This window comes from Oncorhynchus clarkii, unplaced genomic scaffold (genome assembly GCF_045791955.1).
Source record: "Oncorhynchus clarkii lewisi isolate Uvic-CL-2024 unplaced genomic scaffold, UVic_Ocla_1.0 unplaced_contig_11936_pilon_pilon, whole genome shotgun sequence".
NCBI classification, from domain to species: domain Eukaryota; kingdom Metazoa; phylum Chordata; class Actinopteri; order Salmoniformes; family Salmonidae; genus Oncorhynchus; species Oncorhynchus clarkii.
This window is the reverse complement of record NW_027261146.1, coordinates 767,501-787,637: the sequence shown is the minus strand read 5'-3', so window position 1 is coordinate 787,637 and position 20,137 is coordinate 767,501. Positions and strand designations below refer to the sequence as shown.

Below are 20,137 nucleotides of genomic sequence, written 5' to 3'. Positions count from 1 at the left end.
TCTTTACACTGACAGTCAACATAAAGTTACACCAACAAGGATCTTACCTCAAGTTCCACAATGTTGTACTGTGAAGGGCAAAGACAAGAGATGGGGTCAGGTTTCATTAAGAACTCCAATGCCAAAACAGAGCATCGCTGTCTACAGCTACTAGACAGGTGATTGGCTTGGTCACTTAATGTAAACATCACATGTAGCATTTGCAATTCAATCTCAGGAAAAGATGACCCCATACATTCCAATCTGACCTATATGAATGGAAGCCTCATCTCCTGGCTGGTTGATTGCTGTACATAATACCAGACTGCTATGTCCATCACAGTATTGTGACACTTCTGCATCTTGGATTGAAATAGTAGAGACTTAACTAAAATACTATTGTCAAACGTATATTTGCAACTCACCAGCTGATTGACGGGGCTAAAATGGGTATCCAAGGTGACGACTCTAAAAAGCACTGTAAACAGCCAACGACAAGACAAACACAATGAGAATATTAGAAGCATCATTTCAGGCAACTTTCTCAATTCCAAGGATTCCCAGAAATACTGGTTGAGGATTCCCAGCCTGATTCCAGTGTACATATCCTGAGTGAACCCAGGGGGATTTACTGCATCTGCACCACATTCCTGAACAACAAGGCTCTTCAGATGTCTACCGTTTCCCTCTACAATCCTCATAATGCATGACGTTAAAACAGAGGACGGGACCAGACTGGGGAAGAGCATTGCCAGCAATGATCTGTTCTTTTCTACACAATTATTGCCTGATGCATTTCAAACAATACTTCCTTCAGATGTCAGTCTGACAGGACTTCATTGTAAAACTGTTATAGCCTCAAATTAACAAAGGGAGCACGGTGGGGTCGTGGATAACTGTTGATGTCAAAATGGGGTCAGGGGCCCAAAAAGGTCAACGCCCCGGAATTGGCTGTTTCTTAGCAACCAGACTAGAGGTGTACCGGCTCTAACATTACCCGTTTGTCCTGGGTTGTAGATTGGTTTGTCCGTTTGGATGAACGTCATGGGGCTGTAGGGTTTGATCATGACCCTTCTCTCCTCTGTTGATAGAAAAGTCTCCCCTCGAACCTCCACCTTAAAGTTCAGCACTTTGTCGCTCTTCACATGAGGGGCCTGTCAGGGCCGGAAACAGGGACACACGGTGAACAAACGGACCGATAACATAGGACATTCAAATGTGGTGCCGTGTGGCCCAGTTGGTAAGAGCCACTAGCCACTTCAAGGTAGACCGTTTAACTACTGCAGGGATCCCATTATGCATTCAGCCTGCTGTAAGTTAGATATATAAATGGTCTCAATAGTATATACTAGCATTCAATCAAAACCTGGTACAAATTGAAGCCCGAATCACAGAAAAGTTCTGGTAGGTCACCACTGACATTAACCATAAAATAAGCTGCCATTGCACAAAGAACCTAAGCGGTGCATCAAAGCTGAGCAGTACAGTCCACTCTTAATGGAATGGTTCTGGATGACCACCAGTGCTGGGCTGACCTGAAACTGGACACAGCGGTGAAACTCTTGGTCAGAACTCTGGTGGAGAAGTCTCTTGTTCTGCCCGTCGGCCATCAGAGATACGGTCATGACCAGGGTCTCGTTGGGCTGCAGAAGGCTGGCACAAAGCTTGGCCTCTGAGCCTGCCTGGATCACTGCAGGAACAGCTACCATGTAAACCCTACAGAGAACACACCCGGCAACAGGAACATCAGTACATCTCTAAACACAAAGCCAGGTGAAATATACAGGGGGATAAAGACCTGCAGAAAGGGGAGATGAAAAATTGCTCTGACAAGAGAATGTTAAACCGGGACGAGAGAAGCAGGTCTGACCACTAAATTCTAACTGCAGATGGACTTACGGTCTTAGAGTCTCTTGACAGACACAAAGCCAGTGAGTGCAGGCAAAGAGGATCCATCTCCAAACCTGAAGCCCAGGAAGAACCATGACTAAAGGAGAAAAATAAACCAACAAGTCTGTTATGACCCAGTATTCCTACTGCACTGTATACAGGTTGTGTCTAGATGGGATACAGATTGCGGGCAATTGTCAAACCAGTTATGACTAGTATTCCTACTAGGAAGACCTGCCTACTGCAAGTTCATTTCCTGTCATTCTACCATTGGGCAAATAATTTAACAATTGTATGATCAATTTCATGCAATTAATCATTTTGCCAATGGGCAGAAAGAAGAGGCCAAATGCACTCTTATGTCCGTCAATTCTAGACATTCCCATGACTATGCCATTTTAATGATAACGGAGTGAGTGACTAACAAAATCAATGTTAGACTATGCACACTAGACTATGTTACTAAACCCTTTTAGAGTGCATTTGCTATAGCCTGTAAAAGATCAAAGGAATGTAAAAAAATAAAATAAAAATGTTAAGCGTTAATTTATTAGAAGTTAATCGCCGACCTGTTATGTGAATAATGATTGCACCACAAGTTGCCATAACACCTGTGGCCAAGGGATACTCACCACCGCGATTTGTATATCGATTTAGAAATGAGAAGACTCGGTCACGTCTTCTTAAATATCCTGCAGGTGCGCGGCTAGTTCCGGATTTGTTTTCTAGTTACTAAGCGCGCACACCTGCTGGATATTGAAGGCGTTCGATTAAGCTGAACCTGGGTTGCACTTGACCGGGCATAACCGGTAGGGAGGAGTGCCTCTCAAAAGGAACCTGCGCTGCCCATTCATAATAGTCAACAAGGCAGCATGGTGCATCGTTCAGGATCATCATGTCTTTTCGATAAAATGGTCGAGTTTTCCAATATTGGAAAGGCAGCTAAAGCACATAATGGGGATTTTGTCAACACCGAAAACTTAGGCCAATGACATGCATATGAAACTATCCTAAATCATTACTCCACGTGCTTAACCTTGTTTTGAACCGAATTCGCCTTTGGCGGCACCTGGCTCATGCCGGAATCCCGTATCACCATGTGCCAACTCCTCCCGGGCCAGATCATTGTGGGACTACATAAACCCTGAATTGCTTGCACTATTGATGCGTTCGTATCCAAGTGGGAAGTGGGAAATTACCACATGGGACTGGGAAAATCCACTTGAACGGCCCTCCAACTAGTGGGAAACTCCTCTATCATCCCGAGCTCCCACTTCTCCACATGCTGACCTCTGTCATCTACTACTGAAATTACCTCGAGAACTTTCAGGAGTTAAATGCAACAACAAAACATTGTTTATAAAAAGCTATCTATACTAAACAAAACATAAACACAACATGCAACAATTTCAAAGATTTTGCAGAGTAACAGTTCATATAAGGAAATCAGTCATCTGAAATGAATTCATTAGGCCCTAATCTATGGATTTCACATAACTGGGCAGGGGCGCAGCTATGGGTGGGCCTGAGAGGGCATAGTCCCACCCGCTGGGGAGCCAGGCCCACCCGCTGGGGAGCCAGGCCCACCCGCTGGGGAGCCAGGCCCAGCCGCTGGGGAGCCAGGCCCAGCCGCTGGGGAGCCAGGCCCAGCCGCTGGGGAGCCAGGCCCACCCACTGGGAGCCAGTCCCACCCACTGGGGAGCCAGTCCCACCCACTGGGGAGCCAGGCCCAGCCACTGGGGAGCCAGGCCCAGCCACTGGGGAGCCAGGCCCAGCCACTGGGGAGCCAGGCCCAGCCACTGGGGAGCCAGGCCCACCCACTGGGAGCCTGGCCCTGCCAATCAGAATGAGTTTTTCCCCACAAAAGAGCTTTATTACAGACAGAAATACTCCTCAGCACTTTACTTCCTGCGTTTATATTTGTGTTCAGTGTATTAATATGGTTTTTGAACACTATAATTGGTTTACATGCATGATGGCTTTACTGTTAGTTTATGGTTTGCACAGCTTGTTGGCCATTAGCCAATCAGTGTTTTTCTCAACGAGTTCAAAGCACTGTTCAATGCATCCAGATGGTATTTACGACTTCACAACGGGTAAATTCCCACCTCCCACTTGTTTATGAACCAGGCATATGTATTGGCCATTGAGACAAGTATGGGTAACTGCAGAGTTGGGGAGATTCTTGTTTGAGCAAAAGACCGTCCTCTCTACTCCATGACCCAGAAACCAATAAGTGGTTGAGTGGTCGAGCAGTGTGTCAGTTTGTTGGTTGGCAAACGGGAAGAGTGTCGTCCTCTCTTTGATAGCCACCTTTCATTGAGGATAGTCATGTTTCCTACTGCAGAAGAGTTTTGAAATCTGCCAAACCCAGTTTGAATCAGCGTTTGTTTTGTCAGAGGAGAAAAAAACATACACATGTTTAAAAGCAATACACTATTTATCCTTTTATCCATAACATGGCAGGTTAGGAGAACTAACGTAGCAGGTTAGAACTAACGTAGCAGGTTAGAACTAAAGTAGCAGGTTAGAACTAACGTAGCAGGTTAGAACTAACGTAGCAGGTTAGAACTAACGTAGCAGGTTAGAACTAACGTAGCAGGTTAGAACTAACGTAGCAGGTTAGAACTAACGTAGCAGGTTAGAACTAAAGTAGCAGGTTAGAACTAACGTAGCAGGTTAGAACTAACGTAGCAGGTTAGAACTAACGTAGCAGGTTAGAACTAAAGTAGCAGGTTAGAACTAACGTAGCAGGTTAGAACTAACGTAGCAGGTTAGAACTAACGTAGCAGGTTAGAACTAAAGTAGCAGGTTAGAACTAACGTAGCAGGTTAGAACTAACGTAGCAGGTTAGAACTAACGTAGCAGGTTAGGAGAACTAACGTAGCAGGTTAGAACTAACGTAGCAGGTTAGAACTAACGTAGCAGGTTAGAACTAACGTAGCAGGTTAGAACTAACGTAGCAGGTTAGAACTAACGTAGCAGGTTAGGAGAACTAACGTAGTAGGTTAGAACTAACCTAGCAGGTTAGAACTAAAGTAGCAGGTTAGAACTAACGTAGCAGGTTAGAATTAACGTAGCAGGTTAGAACTAACGTAGCAGGTTAGGAAAACTAACGTTGCAGGTTAGAACTAACGTAGCAGGTTAGAACTAACGTAGCAGGTTAGAACTAACGTAGCAGGTTAGAACTAACGTAGCAGGTTAGGAGAATCAATGTAGCAGGTTAGGAGAATTAACGTAGCAGGTTAGGAGAACTAACGTAGCAGGTTAGGAGAATTAACGTAGCAGGTTAGAACTAAAGTAGCAGGTTAGAACTAACGTAGCAGGTTAGAACTAACGTAGCAGGTTAGAACTAACGTAGCAGGTTAGGAAAACTAACGTTGCAGGTTAGAACTAACGTAGCAGGTTAGAACTAACGTAGCAGGTTAGAACTAACGTAGCAGGTTAGAACTAACGTAGCAGGTTATAACTAACGTAGCAGGTTAGGAGAATTAATGTAGCAGGTTAGGAGAACTAACGTAGCAGGTTAGGAGAACTAACGTAGCAGGTTAGGAGAATTAACGTAGCAGGTTAGGAGAATTAACGTAGCAGGTTAGGAGAACTAACGTAGCAGGTAAGGAGAATTAACGTAGCAGGTTAGGAGAACTAACGTAGCAGGTTAGGAGAATTAACGTAGCAGGTTAGGAGAACTAACGTAGCAGGTTAGGAGAACTAACGTAGCAGGTTAGGAGAATTAACGTAGCAGGTTAGGAGAATTAACGTAGCAGGTTAGGAGAACTAACGTAGCAGGTTAGGAGAATTAACGTAGCAGGTTAGGAGAACTAATGTAGCAGGTTAGGAGAACTAACGTAGCAGGTTAGGAGAACTAACGTAGCAGGTTAGGACTAATGCAGCAGGTTAGGAGAACTAACGTAGCAGGTTAGGAGAACTAACGTAGCAGGTTAGGACTAACGTAGCAGGTTAGAACTAACGTAGCAGGTTAGAACTAACGTAGCAGGTTAGAACTAACGTAGCAGGTTATAACTAACGTAGCAGGTTAGGAGAATTAATGTAGCAGGTTAGGAGAACTAACGTAGCAGGTTAGGAGAACTAACGTAGCAGGTTAGGAGAATTAACGTAGCAGGTTAGGAGAATTAACGTAGCAGGTTAGGAGAATTAACGTAGCAGGTTAGGAGAACTAACGTAGCAGGTTAGGAGAATTAACGTAGCAGGTTAGGAGAACTAACGTAGCAGGTTAGGAGAATTAACGTAGCAGGTTAGGAGAACTAACGTAGCAGGTTAGGAGAACTAACGTAGCAGGTTAGGAGAATTAACGTAGCAGGTTAGGAGAATTAACGTAGCAGGTTAGGAGAACTAACGTAGCAGGTTAGGAGAATTAACGTAGCAGGTTAGGAGAACTAATGTAGCAGGTTAGGAGAACTAACGTAGCAGGTTAGGAGAACTAACGTAGCAGGTTAGGACTAATGCAGCAGGTTAGGAGAACTAACGTAGCAGGTTAGGAGAACTAACGTAGCAGGTTAGGAGAACTAACGTAGCAGGTTAGGAGAATTAACGTAGCAGGTTAGGAGAATTAACGTAGCAGGTTAGGAGAATTAACGTAGCAGGTTAGGAGAACTAACGTAGCAGGTTAGGAGAATTAACGTAGCAGGTTAGGAGAACTAACGTAGCAGGTTAGGAGAATTAACGTAGCAGGTTAGGAGAACTAACGTAGCAGGTTAGGAGAACTAACGTAGCAGGTTAGGAGAATTAACGTAGCAGGTTAGGAGAATTAACGTAGCAGGTTAGGAGAACTAACGTAGCAGGTTAGGAGAATTAACGTAGCAGGTTAGGAGAACTAATGTAGCAGGTTAGGAGAACTAACGTAGCAGGTTAGGAGAACTAACGTAGCAGGTTAGGACTAATGCAGCAGGTTAGGAGAACTAACGTAGCAGGTTAGGAGAACTAACGTAGCAGGTTAGGACTAACGTAGCAGGTTAGAACTAACGTAGCAGGTTAGAACTAACGTAGCAGGTTAGAACTAACGTAGCAGGTTATAACTAACGTAGCAGGTTAGGAGAATTAATGTAGCAGGTTAGGAGAACTAACGTAGCAGGTTAGGAGAACTAACGTAGCAGGTTAGGAGAATTAACGTAGCAGGTTAGGAGAATTAACGTAGCAGGTTAGGAGAATTAACGTAGCAGGTTAGGAGAACTAACGTAGCAGGTTAGGAGAATTAACGTAGCAGGTTAGGAGAACTAACGTAGCAGGTTAGGAGAATTAACGTAGCAGGTTAGGAGAACTAACGTAGCAGGTTAGGAGAACTAACGTAGCAGGTTAGGAGAATTAACGTAGCAGGTTAGGAGAATTAACGTAGCAGGTTAGGAGAACTAACGTAGCAGGTTAGGAGAATTAACGTAGCAGGTTAGGAGAACTAATGTAGCAGGTTAGGAGAACTAACGTAGCAGGTTAGGAGAACTAACGTAGCAGGTTAGGACTAATGCAGCAGGTTAGGAGAACTAACGTAGCAGGTTAGGAGAACTAACGTAGCAGGTTAGGAGAACTAACGTAGCAGGTTAGGAGAATTAACGTAGCAGGTTAGGAGAATTAACATAGCAGGTTAGGAGAATTAACGTAGCAGGTTAGGAGAACTAACGTAGCAGGTTAGGAGAATTAACGTAGCAGGTTAGGAGAACTAACGTAGCAGGTTAGGAGAATTAACGTAGCAGGTTAGGAGAACTAACGTAGCAGGTTAGGAGAACTAACGTAGCAGGTTAGGAGAATTAACGTAGCAGGTTAGGAGAATTAACGTAGCAGGTTAGGAGAACTAACGTAGCAGGTTAGGAGAATTAACGTAGCAGGTTAGGAGAACTAATGTAGCAGGTTAGGAGAACTAACGTAGCAGGTTAGGAGAACTAACGTAGCAGGTTAGGACTAATGCAGCAGGTTAGGAGAACTAACGTAGCAGGTTAGGAGAACTAACGTAGCAGGTTAGGACTAACGTAGCAGGTTAGGACTAACGTAGCAGGTTAAGAGAACTAACGTAGCAGGTTAGGAGAACTAACGTAGCAGGTTAGGACTAACGTAGCAGGTTAGGAGAACTAACGTAGCAGGTTAGGAGAATTAACGTAGCAGGTTAGGAGAACTAACGTAGCAGGTTAGGAGAACTAACGTAGCAGGTTAGGAGAATTAACGTAGCAGGTTAGGAGAATTAACGTAGCAGGTTAGGAGAACTAACGTAGCAGGTTAGGAGAATTAACGTAGCAGGTTAGGAGAACTAACGTAGCAGGTTAGGAGAACTAACGTAGCAGGTTAGGAGAACTAACGTAGCAGGTTAGGAGAACTAACGTAGCAGGTTAGGACTAACGTAGCAGGTTAGGAGAACTAACGTAGCAGGTTAGGACTAACGTAGCAGGTTAGGAGAACTAACGTAGCAGGTTAGGAGAATAGCCAATATGCTACACTGGTTTATCAAGTTGTACAGCCCAATCAGCCACACAAAACTTTCTTGAGTGGAAACAAATCTACCCAATTAGCTGATTCGCTTTCCATACACGCACTTCTGTTGATCCACCCACATCTTTCGTAACGCCAACTTTCAGACACATTGCACATGGGAAGATCTCAATTGCATATTCCTCACGTCCTCTCTCCTCCTCAAAACCCATTGGATGAGAAAGCTAAAGGTCCCGCCCCTCTGACCTTTTCCTCCAATGGGTTTTGAGAAGGAGACGAGGAAAGAGGACGCGAGGAGTATGCAATTGAGTTCTTCCCCATGACTCCATTGAGATCATAGAGAATAATAGAGAAATCCCCATATCATTCCCATGATGGCGTCTGTGAGGCCATCTCCATTTTGAAGTAGTCAATTTTCTTCTTTTAAATCAAAATCAAATGTATTTACAAAAAAACCTTTTTACATCAGCAGAAATGTTTCAAATAAGGGCTGTGTTTCGTGTAGGCACCTGTAGTTCTTTATGATAAACATTTCCTTGTTTGACCACTAGGTTTTATGGGTATTATGACTAATACTGTGGTACGCTGTAGCGCCTGTGACAGCATGAGGCAATATCCATTTTGAAGTAGTCAATTTTCTTTCTCACGATTGGCTGTCCTGGTAGGACATCACTCCAACATGGTCACCAGGAGTGATCAGCCAATGAAGTTGGAAGTCCCACCCAGTTGAGTACATAAAAATGGTGGAAGCTCTAAATGGTGCTACCCATGCTATACAGCCTTTTGGCCACTAGAGGCCTCTATCATTCTCTATGCTTTGAAACCGCTGGTCTACCATATTGACACTCCCCAGTAGGAGCATTCCTCCATAGGAATGAATGGAATTCTACAGTATTTTGATGAAAGGTTTCAAGGACAAAACTACATGTATTTAAGTATTTTGTTGTTGTAGTCGTGGCCGTAACATTAGTAATAAAATATACATATACTTTAAGGACAATTACAGTTTTTTTTCTGTAAGTATCATATTACCTTTTACAACAACAACAAAAATCTATTAGAAATGTGCTCTTTATTTTGTGGCATGGTGTGAAATGCATTTATATAACCGTCCTCCAGGTGGTGCTGCTGTACAGTGGGTCAGAATAAGACACTTAGGAGACTATTGCCTATTATTCCCATTACTTGGTCTTGGTTCTGTTTTTTACTAGATCAAATTTATAGTCAATGTTATGCTATTCCTGTGTTCTAAACAGGGTTGGATGAGTATTCCTGTGTTCTAAAAAGGGTTGGATGAGTATTCCTGTGTTCTAAAGAGGGTTGGCTGAGTATTCCTGTGTTCTAAACAGGGTTGGATGAGTATTCCTGTGTTCTAAAGAGGGTTGGATGAGTATTCCTGTGTTCTAAACAGGGTTGGATGTGTATTTTTCCCTTACTATTTGATTCTACAGCATCCAACAACTGTAGGCCTATTGGTCTAATCCATCATTTACTGATGGAAGAGTCCCTTATACACAGTTATACTTCATCTCGGGTAACCCACAACTTAAATCTTGCGTAATTTGATCAGAAACACCATTTATGTTTACATAGTCCATCCACAAGAGATTATTATAACCTAATTATAATAACCTAAACGTGTGATTAGGCAATAAGAGCTCTCTCTAGTTGAGTCAAGAAACAGATGAGCATCCAGGAAGCAAACATCCTGGATGGATATATATCCTAGTCCTACATCAACTATTTACTTCAACTATATTGACTTAGTTTTCCACTGAATCTCACTGATAGGACTCTATAGACACTGCAGCCCGGGAGACTCAATAAGAACACTGCAGCCTGGGAGACACAATAAGGACACTGCAGCCCGGGAGACTCAAAAAGGACACTGCAGCCTGGGAGACACAATAAGAACACTGCAGCCTGGGAGACACAATAAGGACACTGCAGCCCGGGAGACTCAAAAAGGACACTGCAGCCCGGGAGACTCAAAAAGGACACTGCAGCCTGGGAGACACAATAAGAACACTGCAGCCTGGGAGACACAATAAGAACACTGCAGCCTGGGAGACACAATAAGGACACTGCAGCCTGGGAGACTCAAAAAGGACACTGCAGCCCGGGAGACACAATAGGACACTGCAACCCGGGAGACTCAATAAGGACACTGCAGCCTGGGAGACTCAAAAAGGACACTGCAGCCCGGGAGACTCAATAAGGACACTGCAGCCCAGGAGACACAATAAGGACACTGCAGCCCGGGAGACTCAAAAAGAACACTGCAGCCCGAGAGACACAATAAGGACACTGCAGCCCGGGAGACACATTAAGGACACTGCAGCCCAGGAGACACAATAAGGACACTGCAGCCCAGGAGACACAATAAGGACGCTGCAGCCCGGGAGACTCAAAAAGGACACTGCAGCCTGGGAGACACAATAAGAACACTGCAGCCTGGGAGACACAATAAGAACACTGCAACCTGGGAGACACAATAAGGACACTGCAGCCTGGGAGACTCAAAAAGGACACTGCAGCCCGGGAGACACAATAGGACACTGCAGCCCGGGAGACTCAATAAGGACACTGCAGCCTGGGAGACTCAAAAAGGACACTGCAGCCCGGGAGACTCAATAAGGACACTGCAGCCCAGGAGACACAATAAGGACACTGCAGCCCGGGAGACTCAAAAAGAACACTGCAGCCCGAGAGACACAATAAGGACACTGCAGCCCGGGAGACACAATAAGGACACTGCAGCCCAGGAGACACAATAAGGACACTGCAGCCCAGGAGACACAATAAGGACGCTGCAGCCTGGGAGACACAATAAGGACACTGCAGCCCGGGAGACACAAAAAGGACACTGCAGCCCGGGAGACACAATAAGGACACTGCAGCCCGGGAGACACAACAAGGACACTGCTGACCTGCAAAAAACTATTAATCAAAATCTAAAACTGGCCCTTACCTTAACCCTAACCCAACTTTTAACCCTAACCCAACTTTCAACCCTAACCTAACCTAATTGTACCCCTGTGTAGACTTTAAGAAACACTCTAGGTAGCCATTTGAATAGCCCACTCAACCCTGTGTAGACTATTAAACACATTTATACAACAATAGCCTGTTCATTTAACGCTATTTCTTATCTACCGACTACACTCTAAAAGGTAAAGGTTCCTGGAGTATCCGTTATAGGACCCCTATAAGAAACCCCTATAAGGACCCCTATAAGGACCCCTATAAGGACCCCTATAAGGACCCCTATAAAGACCCCTATAAGGACCCCTATAAGGTCATCAAAGAACCCCTTTTAATGGATCCTCAAAGAACCAGAATCTTGTTTTAACTCCCCCCCCATTATTATTATCAATACGCATAACAATAATAACAACAACAACAACAACAACAACACAATATTTTAGTTCTCAGTGTTTATTATGATTTTAATGGGAAAGCAAAATGTAAAAAATATTTAAATGTATATGTTATTTTACCGTTATTTTACCAGGTAAGTTGACTGAGAACACATTCTCATTTACAGCAACAACCTGGGGAATAGTTACAGGGGATAGGAGGGGGGATGAATTAGCCAACTGTAAACTGGGGATGATTAGGTGACTGTGATGGTATGAGGGCCAGATTGGGATTTTAGCCAGGACACCGGGGTTAACACCCCTACTACTTACGATAAGTGCCATGAGATCTTTAATGACCTCAGAGAGTCAGGACACCCGTTTAATGTCCCACCCGAAAGACGGCATCCTACACAGGGCAATGTCCCCAATCACTGCCCTGGGGCATTGGGATATTTTTTAGACCAGGGGAAAGAGTGCCTCCTGCTGGAGATATGAGGTAAAGTCCCAGCAGAGCCCCAAGTCCGATGGGTATATCCTCTGGTGTGTTGATGTTAATGTGTTGATGTTCTCCGTATCCACAGCCAGAATCAAATCAAATCAAATCAAATGTATTTATATAGCCCTTCGTACATCAGCTGATATCTCAAAGTGCTGTACAGAAACCCAGCCTAAAACCCCAAACAGAAAGCAATGCAGGTGTAGAAGCACGGTGGCTAGGAAAAACTCCCTAGAAAGGCCAAAACCTAGGAAGAAACCTAGAGAGGAACCAGGCTATGAATGATTTAGCAGTGCATGGGGATCAAACAGGTTTCCTGTAGGGAGGGTGAAGTCTGTGAATCCAAAAAAATAGTCATTATACAGATGATTAACAAAACATGCACACGACAGTATTCATACCTTGGTTTCTGTGGTGAAAGTGAATGAAAAAACCTGTTTTGATAATGGTTTTCATCAAATCAAATCAAATCTAATTTATTTATATAGCCCTTCGTACATCAGCTGATATCTCAAAGTGCTGTACAGAAACCCAGCCTAAAACCACAAACAGCAAGCAATGCAGGTGTAGAAGCACGGTGGCTAGGAAAAACTCCCTAGAAAGGCCAAAACCTAGGAAGAAACCTAGAGAGGAACCAGGCTATGTGGGGTGGCCAGTCCTCTTCTGGCTGTGCCGGGTGGAGATTATAACAGAACATGGCCAAGATGTTCAAATGTTCATAAATGACCAGCATGGTCGAATAATAATAAGGCAGAACAGTTGAAACTGGAGCAGCAGCACAGTCAGGTGGACTGGGGACAGCAAGGAGTCATCATGTCAGGTATTCCTTATGTTTTCATAAACATACCTTGTCCATAATGTAGAGGCCTGTGGGATATTTATTGAAGAGGCAAGGGAGGAGGATGGTATGTGATCTGCATAACATACCAATACCTATTGACATACTATTTTATGCCTCCTCGTCTTCATACCTGCAGACACAGACACAAAAGTGAGCAGTTCAGTCATCTGCACCCAATACAGCTAGCCTTAACATATTCTCATATCCTTCAACATATTCTCATAGCCTTAACATATTCTCATATCCTTCAACATATTCTCATATCCTTCAACATATTCTCATATCCTTCAACATATTCTCATAGCCTTCAACATATTCTCATATCCTTCAACATATTCTCATAGCCTTCAACATATTCTTATAGCCTTCAACATATTCTTATAGCCTACAACATATTCTCATATCCTTCAACATATTCTCATAGCCTTCAACATATTCTCATATCCTTCAACATATTCTCATAGCCTTCAACATATTCTTATAGCCTTCAACATATTCTTATAGCCTTAACATATTCTCATATCCTTCAACATATTCTCATAGCCTTAACATATTCTCATATCCTTCAACATATTCATATAGCCTACAGTACATATTCATATAGCCTTCAACATATTCATATAGCCTTAACATATTCTCATATCCTTCAACATATTCTCATAGCCTTCAACATATTCTTATAGCCTTCAACATATTCTTATAGCCTACAGTACATATTATTTTAGCCTACAGTACATATTCATATAGCCTTCAACATATTCATATAGCCTTCAACATATTCATATAGCCTTCAACATATTCCTATAGCCTTCAACATATTCATATAGCCTTCAACATATTCATATAGCCTTCAACATATTCATATAGCCTTCAACATATTCCTATAGCCTTCAACATATTCATATAGCCTTCAACATATTCATATAGCCTTCAACATATTCATATAGCCTTCAACATATTCATATAGCCTTCAACATATTCATATAGCCTTCAACATATTCATATAGCCTTCAACATATTCTTATAGCCTTCAACATATTCATATAGCCTTCAACATATTCATATAGCCTTCAACATATTCATATAGCCTTCAACATATTCTCATATCCTTCAACATATTCATATAGCCTTCAACATATTCATATAGCCTACAACATATTCTTATAGCCTACAACATATTCTTATAGCCTACAACATATTCTTATAGCCTTCAACATATTCTTATAGCCTTCAACATATTCTTATAGCCTACAGTACATATTCTTCTGGCCTACAGTACATATTCATATAGCCTTCAACATAGTCTTCTAGTCTTCAACATATTCATATAGCCTACAGTACATATTCATATAGCCTTCAACATATTTCTATAGCCTACAGTAGATATTCATATAGCCTTCAACATATTCATATAGCCTACAGTAGATATTCCTATAGCCTTCAACATATTCATATAGCCTTCAACATATTCATATAGCCTTCAACATATTCATATAGCCTTCAACATATTCCTATAGCCTTCAACATATTCATATAGCCTTCAACATATTCCTATAGCCTTCAACATATTCATATAGCCTTCAACATATTCATATAGCCTTCAACATATTCCTATAGCCTTCAACATATTCTTATAGCCTACAGTACATATTCTTCTGGCCTACAGTACATATTCATATAGCCTTCAACATAGTCTTCTAGCCTTCAACATATTCATATAGCCTACAGTACATATTCATATAGCCTTCAACATATTTCTATAGCCTACAGTAGATATTCATATAGCCTTCAACATATTCCTATAGCCTACAGTAGGTATTCTTACCTATTTGTTGATTGATATCCACTGAATTGTGTCCATTTTCTTTGTTTTAGAAAGATTTGCACAAATATGAAAAGATGGATGGTATCATCATAAAACAATATACATTTAAATCATACAAGGGACAAACCTTATCTTAAATTGAGGAGATCTTTACGTTCTTCAGTTAAGTTCCTGCTGTCCTTTCAAATCCAAATGTTTCAGTTGGGCAGTTAGGCTCCTGCAAGAACCCCCAACAACTAAGGAGGTTCCACAATGAACCCCACCTCCTATGGGGTTCTTGGAAGAACCTTTTGGGGGCAATTTTCAGTTCCACGAACCCTAAGGTTCTTCAAAGAATGTTGAGGATCTTAGAAGAACCCTTGTTGAACCCCTAATTATTAGTGTACTCTCTCTCTGTCTCTCGCTCTTCCTCTCTCTCATCCTCTTTTCCTCTGTCTCTCTCTCTTCCTCTCTCTCTCTTCCTCTTTTCCTCTGTCTCTCTCTCTCTCTTCCTCTCTCTCTCTTCCTCTTTTCCTCTGTCTCTCTCTCTCTCTTCCTCTCTCTCTCTTCCTATTTTCCTCTGTCTCTCTCTCTCTTTTCCTCTCTCAGCCTCTTTTCCTCTGTCTCTTTCTTTCACAGCCAACAGATGAGGAAGACTTCCCTCTTATCCAGGTCGCAATCATGAAACTACCTGCCTTTTGCGGCAGTAGAAGTTGCTCATAGGCACAGATCTAGGATCAGATCACCCTCCCTCAACCCCGACCTTAACCATTAGACTGGGGTGTGCAAAACTGACCTTAGATCAGTGTATCCAGACTATATAACGGGAAATAGATGTATTATCAGGCGTGGGACTCGGGCAGCAGGTATATAAGCGCTTCCTGGATCTCTTTTAGCCTATATGGGCAATGTATCATCATATTTCTCCCAGGAGTGTTTTTACAGCAGAGTGTGTGTGTCGCGCTGTGCAGTTGCGAACAGATCGGAACGCAGAGGCACCTGTTGCTATTCGTCATTGCCACTGTAGCACGGAGTGGGACAGGATAGCCTTCTCTCCTTCTCTTTCTCTCTCTCTCTCTCTCTCTCTCTCTCTCCCTCTTCCTCTCCCTCTCTCTCTCTTTCCCTCACACACACACACACACACACACACACTGACGGGGATTTAGGCTACACAGACACACACTGACGGGGATTTAGGCTACTGTGTGTGTGAAGCAGCTATTCCTTAATCTTTGATCTTCTGGATAAACCCTCGGGTAGGCTCGAGGTAATCTACTGTAATTCAGTGTCCTAGTTGAACAACTTTACGTTATCTTTTTTCCAGCCCCGGGGACTGTGGGGTTAGTGTTAGACTGTGTGCTGCTATTTCGGATTGATTGACATCTCTCCTCCTTTTGAGTAGCCAACGTGTATATGTCTTTCTTTTGACTTTGTGGTTTGGATACTTTTGTCTGTGTTCAGCACAGTCACACCAATGCGCATCATCATGGCGAAAGGGGAGTTTTGGGCCGCGGATGTCTGTGATCGTTCCTTCGGACTGAAACTCCTGTCCTACCTGGGATAGGTAGCCTAACCTAACCTGGTTCCAGGTTCGAGGAACTTCAGACTTTCATCGGACTCTAGATTTTTCACACGGACATTCTATAGAATGGAGTGGGAGCTGAGACCGCGGCTTTGTTTCCTAACGAAAGGGCCACGCGGGTACGGCTTTCACCTTCACGGCGAACGGAATAAAGGCGGACAGTTCATACGGAAAGTGGAACCCGGTTCGTCCGCGGAGCTTTCGGGGCTGCGCGCGGGGGACCGGGTCGTGGAAGTGAACGGGGAAAACGTGGAAGACGAGACGCACTATCAAGTGAGTGCTCTCTCTCTCTAAATTCAATTTCAATTCAAACGGCTTCATTGGCATGGGAAACATATGTTTACATTGCCAAAGCAAGTGAAATAGATGAACAAAAGTGAAATAATCAGAAATGAACAGTAAACATTACACTCACAGAAGTTCCAAACGAATAAAGACATTACAAATGTCATATTATGTCTATATACAGTGTTGTAATGATGTACAAATGGTTAAAGTACAAAAGGGAAAATAAATCAACATAAATATGGGTTTTATTTACAATGATGTTTGTGCTTCACTTGTTGCCCTTTTCTTGTGGCAGAAAGTACAGGAAGTGCAGCTCAGTTTCCACCTCATTTTGTGGGCAGTGAGCACATAGCCTGTCTTCTCTTGAGAGCCAGGTCTGCCTACAGCGGCCTTTTTCAATAGCAAGGCTATACTCACTGAGTCTGTACATAGTCAAAGCTTTCCTTAAGTTTGGGTCAGTCACAGTGGTCAGGTATACTCTCTCTTTTGTCTCTCTTTCTCTCTCTGTGTGTGTGTGTGTGTCCGTTTGAGTGTGTGTGTGTGTGTGTGTGTGTGTGTGTGTGTGTGTGTGTGTGTGTGTGTGTGTGTGTGTGTGTGTGTGTGTGTGTGTGTGTGTGTGAGTGAGTGAGTGAGTGAGTGCGACTCGAGTGTGTGTGTCCGTTTCAGTGTGTGTGTGTGTGTGTGTGTCCGTTTGAGTGTGTGTGTGTGTGTGTGTGTGTGTGTGTGTGTGTGTGTGTGTGTGTGTGTGTGTGTGAGTGGGACTCGTGTGTGTGTGTGCGTTTGAGTGTGTGTGTCGGTTTGAGTGTGTGTGTCCGTGTGTGTGTGTGTGTGTGTGTGTGTGTGTGTGTGTGTGTGTGAGTGCGACTCGAGTGTGTGTGTCCGTTTGAGTGTGTGTGTGTGTGTGTGTCCGTTTGAGTGTGTGTGTGTGTGTGTGTGTGTGTGTGTGAGTGCGACTCGAGTGTGTGTGTCCGTTTGAGTGTGTGTGTGTCCGTTTGAGTGTGTTACAGTATGCGTGTGAACCACAGACAAGAGGTTACCTTCTACCTGTTTGCCCATTTAAGATTTAGATGTGATTAGATCCCATTTAGCCGACGTCAACGGTGACATGTAGTTTTCCCGGTGTCCGACACATAACGAAAAATACATTACAGACGAACTTCCCGTAGCCTTAGGGGATGGACAGTGAACTGGGTCAAATGAGCCCTTATTGTCATGAGAATCAATGGAAGGTATTGTGGAGCTGGAACTATGTGTGTTAAAAACAAACTCAGGTCTTTGAAACTGGGTTGAGGTTGTCACACCAACAGCTATTTGCCATAGATGTGGTCGGATCACCTTTTAAACCTTTAACTACCCCTGTCTCCAGCAGGGTTGGGGTCAAATCCAGTTCAATTCCAGCCCATTCAGGAAGTAGTCTACACTGAAATTCTAATTCTCTTCAATGAGGAAAATTTGGACTTGGAATTTGGTTTACTTTTAATTTAAATGGAATTGACAGCCCTACTCTCCATGTTAACCTATTACTCTCTCTCTCTCTCTCTCTCTCTCTCCAGTCTTCCTTGTCCTCTGCCACCATCCCTCTGTTGGCTCTGTCATTATTCCTCACCTCGTCTAAAATATCTTCTCTCATCCTCTTTTTCATCTCTCTCTTCTTCTTCTTTCCTCTCCATAGTTTTTCATCTCTCTCTCTTCTTCTTCTTTCCTCTCCATAGTTTTTCATCTCTCTCTCTTCTTCTTCTTTCCTCTACATAGTTTTTCATCTCTCTCTCTTCTTCTTCTTTCCTCTCCATAGTTTTTCATCTCTCTCTTCTTCTTCTTTCCTCTCCATAGTTTTTCATCTCTCACAATTTGTGCTTTATTGACATGACTATGAACGGACCAACAAAAATGTGATAGCAGTTAATAATTTACCCCCCTCTCTCTTTTTCTCCCTATATCTCTCCTCTCTCCCCTCCTCCCCCTCTCTCTTTTTCTCCCTATATCTCTCCTCTCTCCCCTCCTCCCCCTCTCCCCTCCTCTCTCTCAATTCAATTCAATTCAAGGGGCTTTATTGGCATGGGAAACGTGTTAACGTTGCCAAAGCAAGTGAGGTAGATAATATACAAAAGTGAAATAAACAATAAAAATGAACAGTAAACATTACACTCACAGAAGTTCCAAACGAATAAAGACATTACAAATGTCATATTATATATATATATACAGTGTTGTAATGATGTACAAATGGTTAAAGTACTAAAGGGAAAATAAATAAGCATAAATATAGGTTGTATTTACAATGGTGTTTGTTCTTCACTGGTTGCCCTTTTCTTGTGGCAACAGGTCACAAATCTTGCTGCTGTGATGGCACACTGTGGAATTTCACCCAGTAGATATGAGAGTTTATCAGAATTGTTTAAAAAAAAAAAAATCTTTGTGGATCTGTGTAATCTGAGGGAAATATGTATCTCTAATATGGTCATACATTGGGCAGGAGGTTAGGAAGTACAGCTTAAGTTTGGGTCAGTCACGGTGGTCAGGTATTCTGCCGCTGTGTACTCTCTGTTTAGAGCCAAATAGCATTCTAGTTTGCTCTGGTTTTTTTGTTAATTCTTTCCAATATGTCAAGTAATTATCTTTTTGTTTTCTCATGATTTGGTTGGGTCTATTGGGTTGCTGTCTCTATCGCCCTCTTCCCCCTAGGTAGTGTTTTCTCATGGTTTGGTTGGGTCTAATTGTGTTGCTGTCTCTATCGCCCTCTTCCCCCTAGGTAGTGTTTTCTCGTGGTTTGGTTTGGTCTAATTGGGTTGCTGTCTCTATCGCCCTCTTCCCCCTAGGTAGTGTTTTCTCGTGGTTTGGTTTGGTCTATTTGGGTTGCTGTCTCTATCGCCCTCTTCCCCCTAGGTAGTGTTTTCTCGTGGTTTGGTTGGGTCTAATTGTGTTGCTGTCTCTATCGCCCTCTTCCCCCTAGGTAGTGTTTTCTCGTGGTTTGGTTGGGTCTAATTGTGTTGCTGTCTCTATCGCCCTCTTCCCCCTAGGTAGTGTTTTCTTGTGGTTTGGTTGGGTCTAATTGTGTTGCTGTCTCTATCGCCCTCTTCCCCCTAGGTAGTGTTTTCTCGTGGTTTGGTTGGGTCTAATTGTGTTGCTGTCTCTATCGCCCTCTTCCCCCTAGGTAGTGCATCGTATCAGAACAGTGGAGCATCGCACCAGGTTGCTGGTCATCGACAAAGAGACAGATGATTACCTGCGTAGTCACGGGCTGGCCTGCACAGAGGACCTCGCCGTTGAGATGGGCAATCTCTCTCCCCGGCCCTCCCACTTCACTTCCCCCTCAGCCTCCCCTGTAGCCCAGGGGGAAGTCCTCTCACCCTCACCCTCACCCATACACATCCTCACTAAAGCAGTCAAACACACCTCTGCCTCACCCAGAAGGACGGATACACGATCGCCGACGTCAAGCCTGATGATTGGCACCAAGAAAAGG

The 20,137-nt window shown here is 43.3% G+C and overlaps 2 protein-coding genes across 2 annotated transcripts in view; one reads left to right on the top strand and one right to left on the bottom strand.

Annotated features, from left to right (window-relative positions):
- LOC139405396 (alpha-2-macroglobulin-like) overlaps positions 1 to 20,137 on the bottom strand; it is an 81,679-nt gene that overhangs the window by 13,551 nt on the left and 47,991 nt on the right. The window contains exons 2-6 of the mRNA XM_071147714.1: positions 1,879 to 1,966; positions 1,515 to 1,695; positions 977 to 1,133; positions 405 to 457; positions 48 to 68 (exon numbers count right to left, since the gene is read on the bottom strand). Coding sequence (XP_071003815.1) covers positions 48 to 68; positions 405 to 457; positions 977 to 1,133; positions 1,515 to 1,695; positions 1,879 to 1,964 — 498 coding nt within the window. The 5' untranslated portion in view covers positions 1,965 to 1,966. The remainder of the gene's footprint in view (positions 1 to 47; positions 69 to 404; positions 458 to 976; positions 1,134 to 1,514; positions 1,696 to 1,878; positions 1,967 to 20,137) is intronic.
- Positions 16,453 to 20,137, top strand: part of LOC139405418 (Na(+)/H(+) exchange regulatory cofactor NHE-RF2-like) — a 26,875-nt gene continuing 23,190 nt past the window's right edge. Inside the window, exons 1-2 of the mRNA XM_071147741.1 lie at positions 16,453 to 16,659; positions 19,826 to 20,137. Of these exons, the coding sequence (XP_071003842.1) occupies positions 16,453 to 16,659; positions 19,826 to 20,137 (519 nt within the window). The remainder of the gene's footprint in view (positions 16,660 to 19,825) is intronic.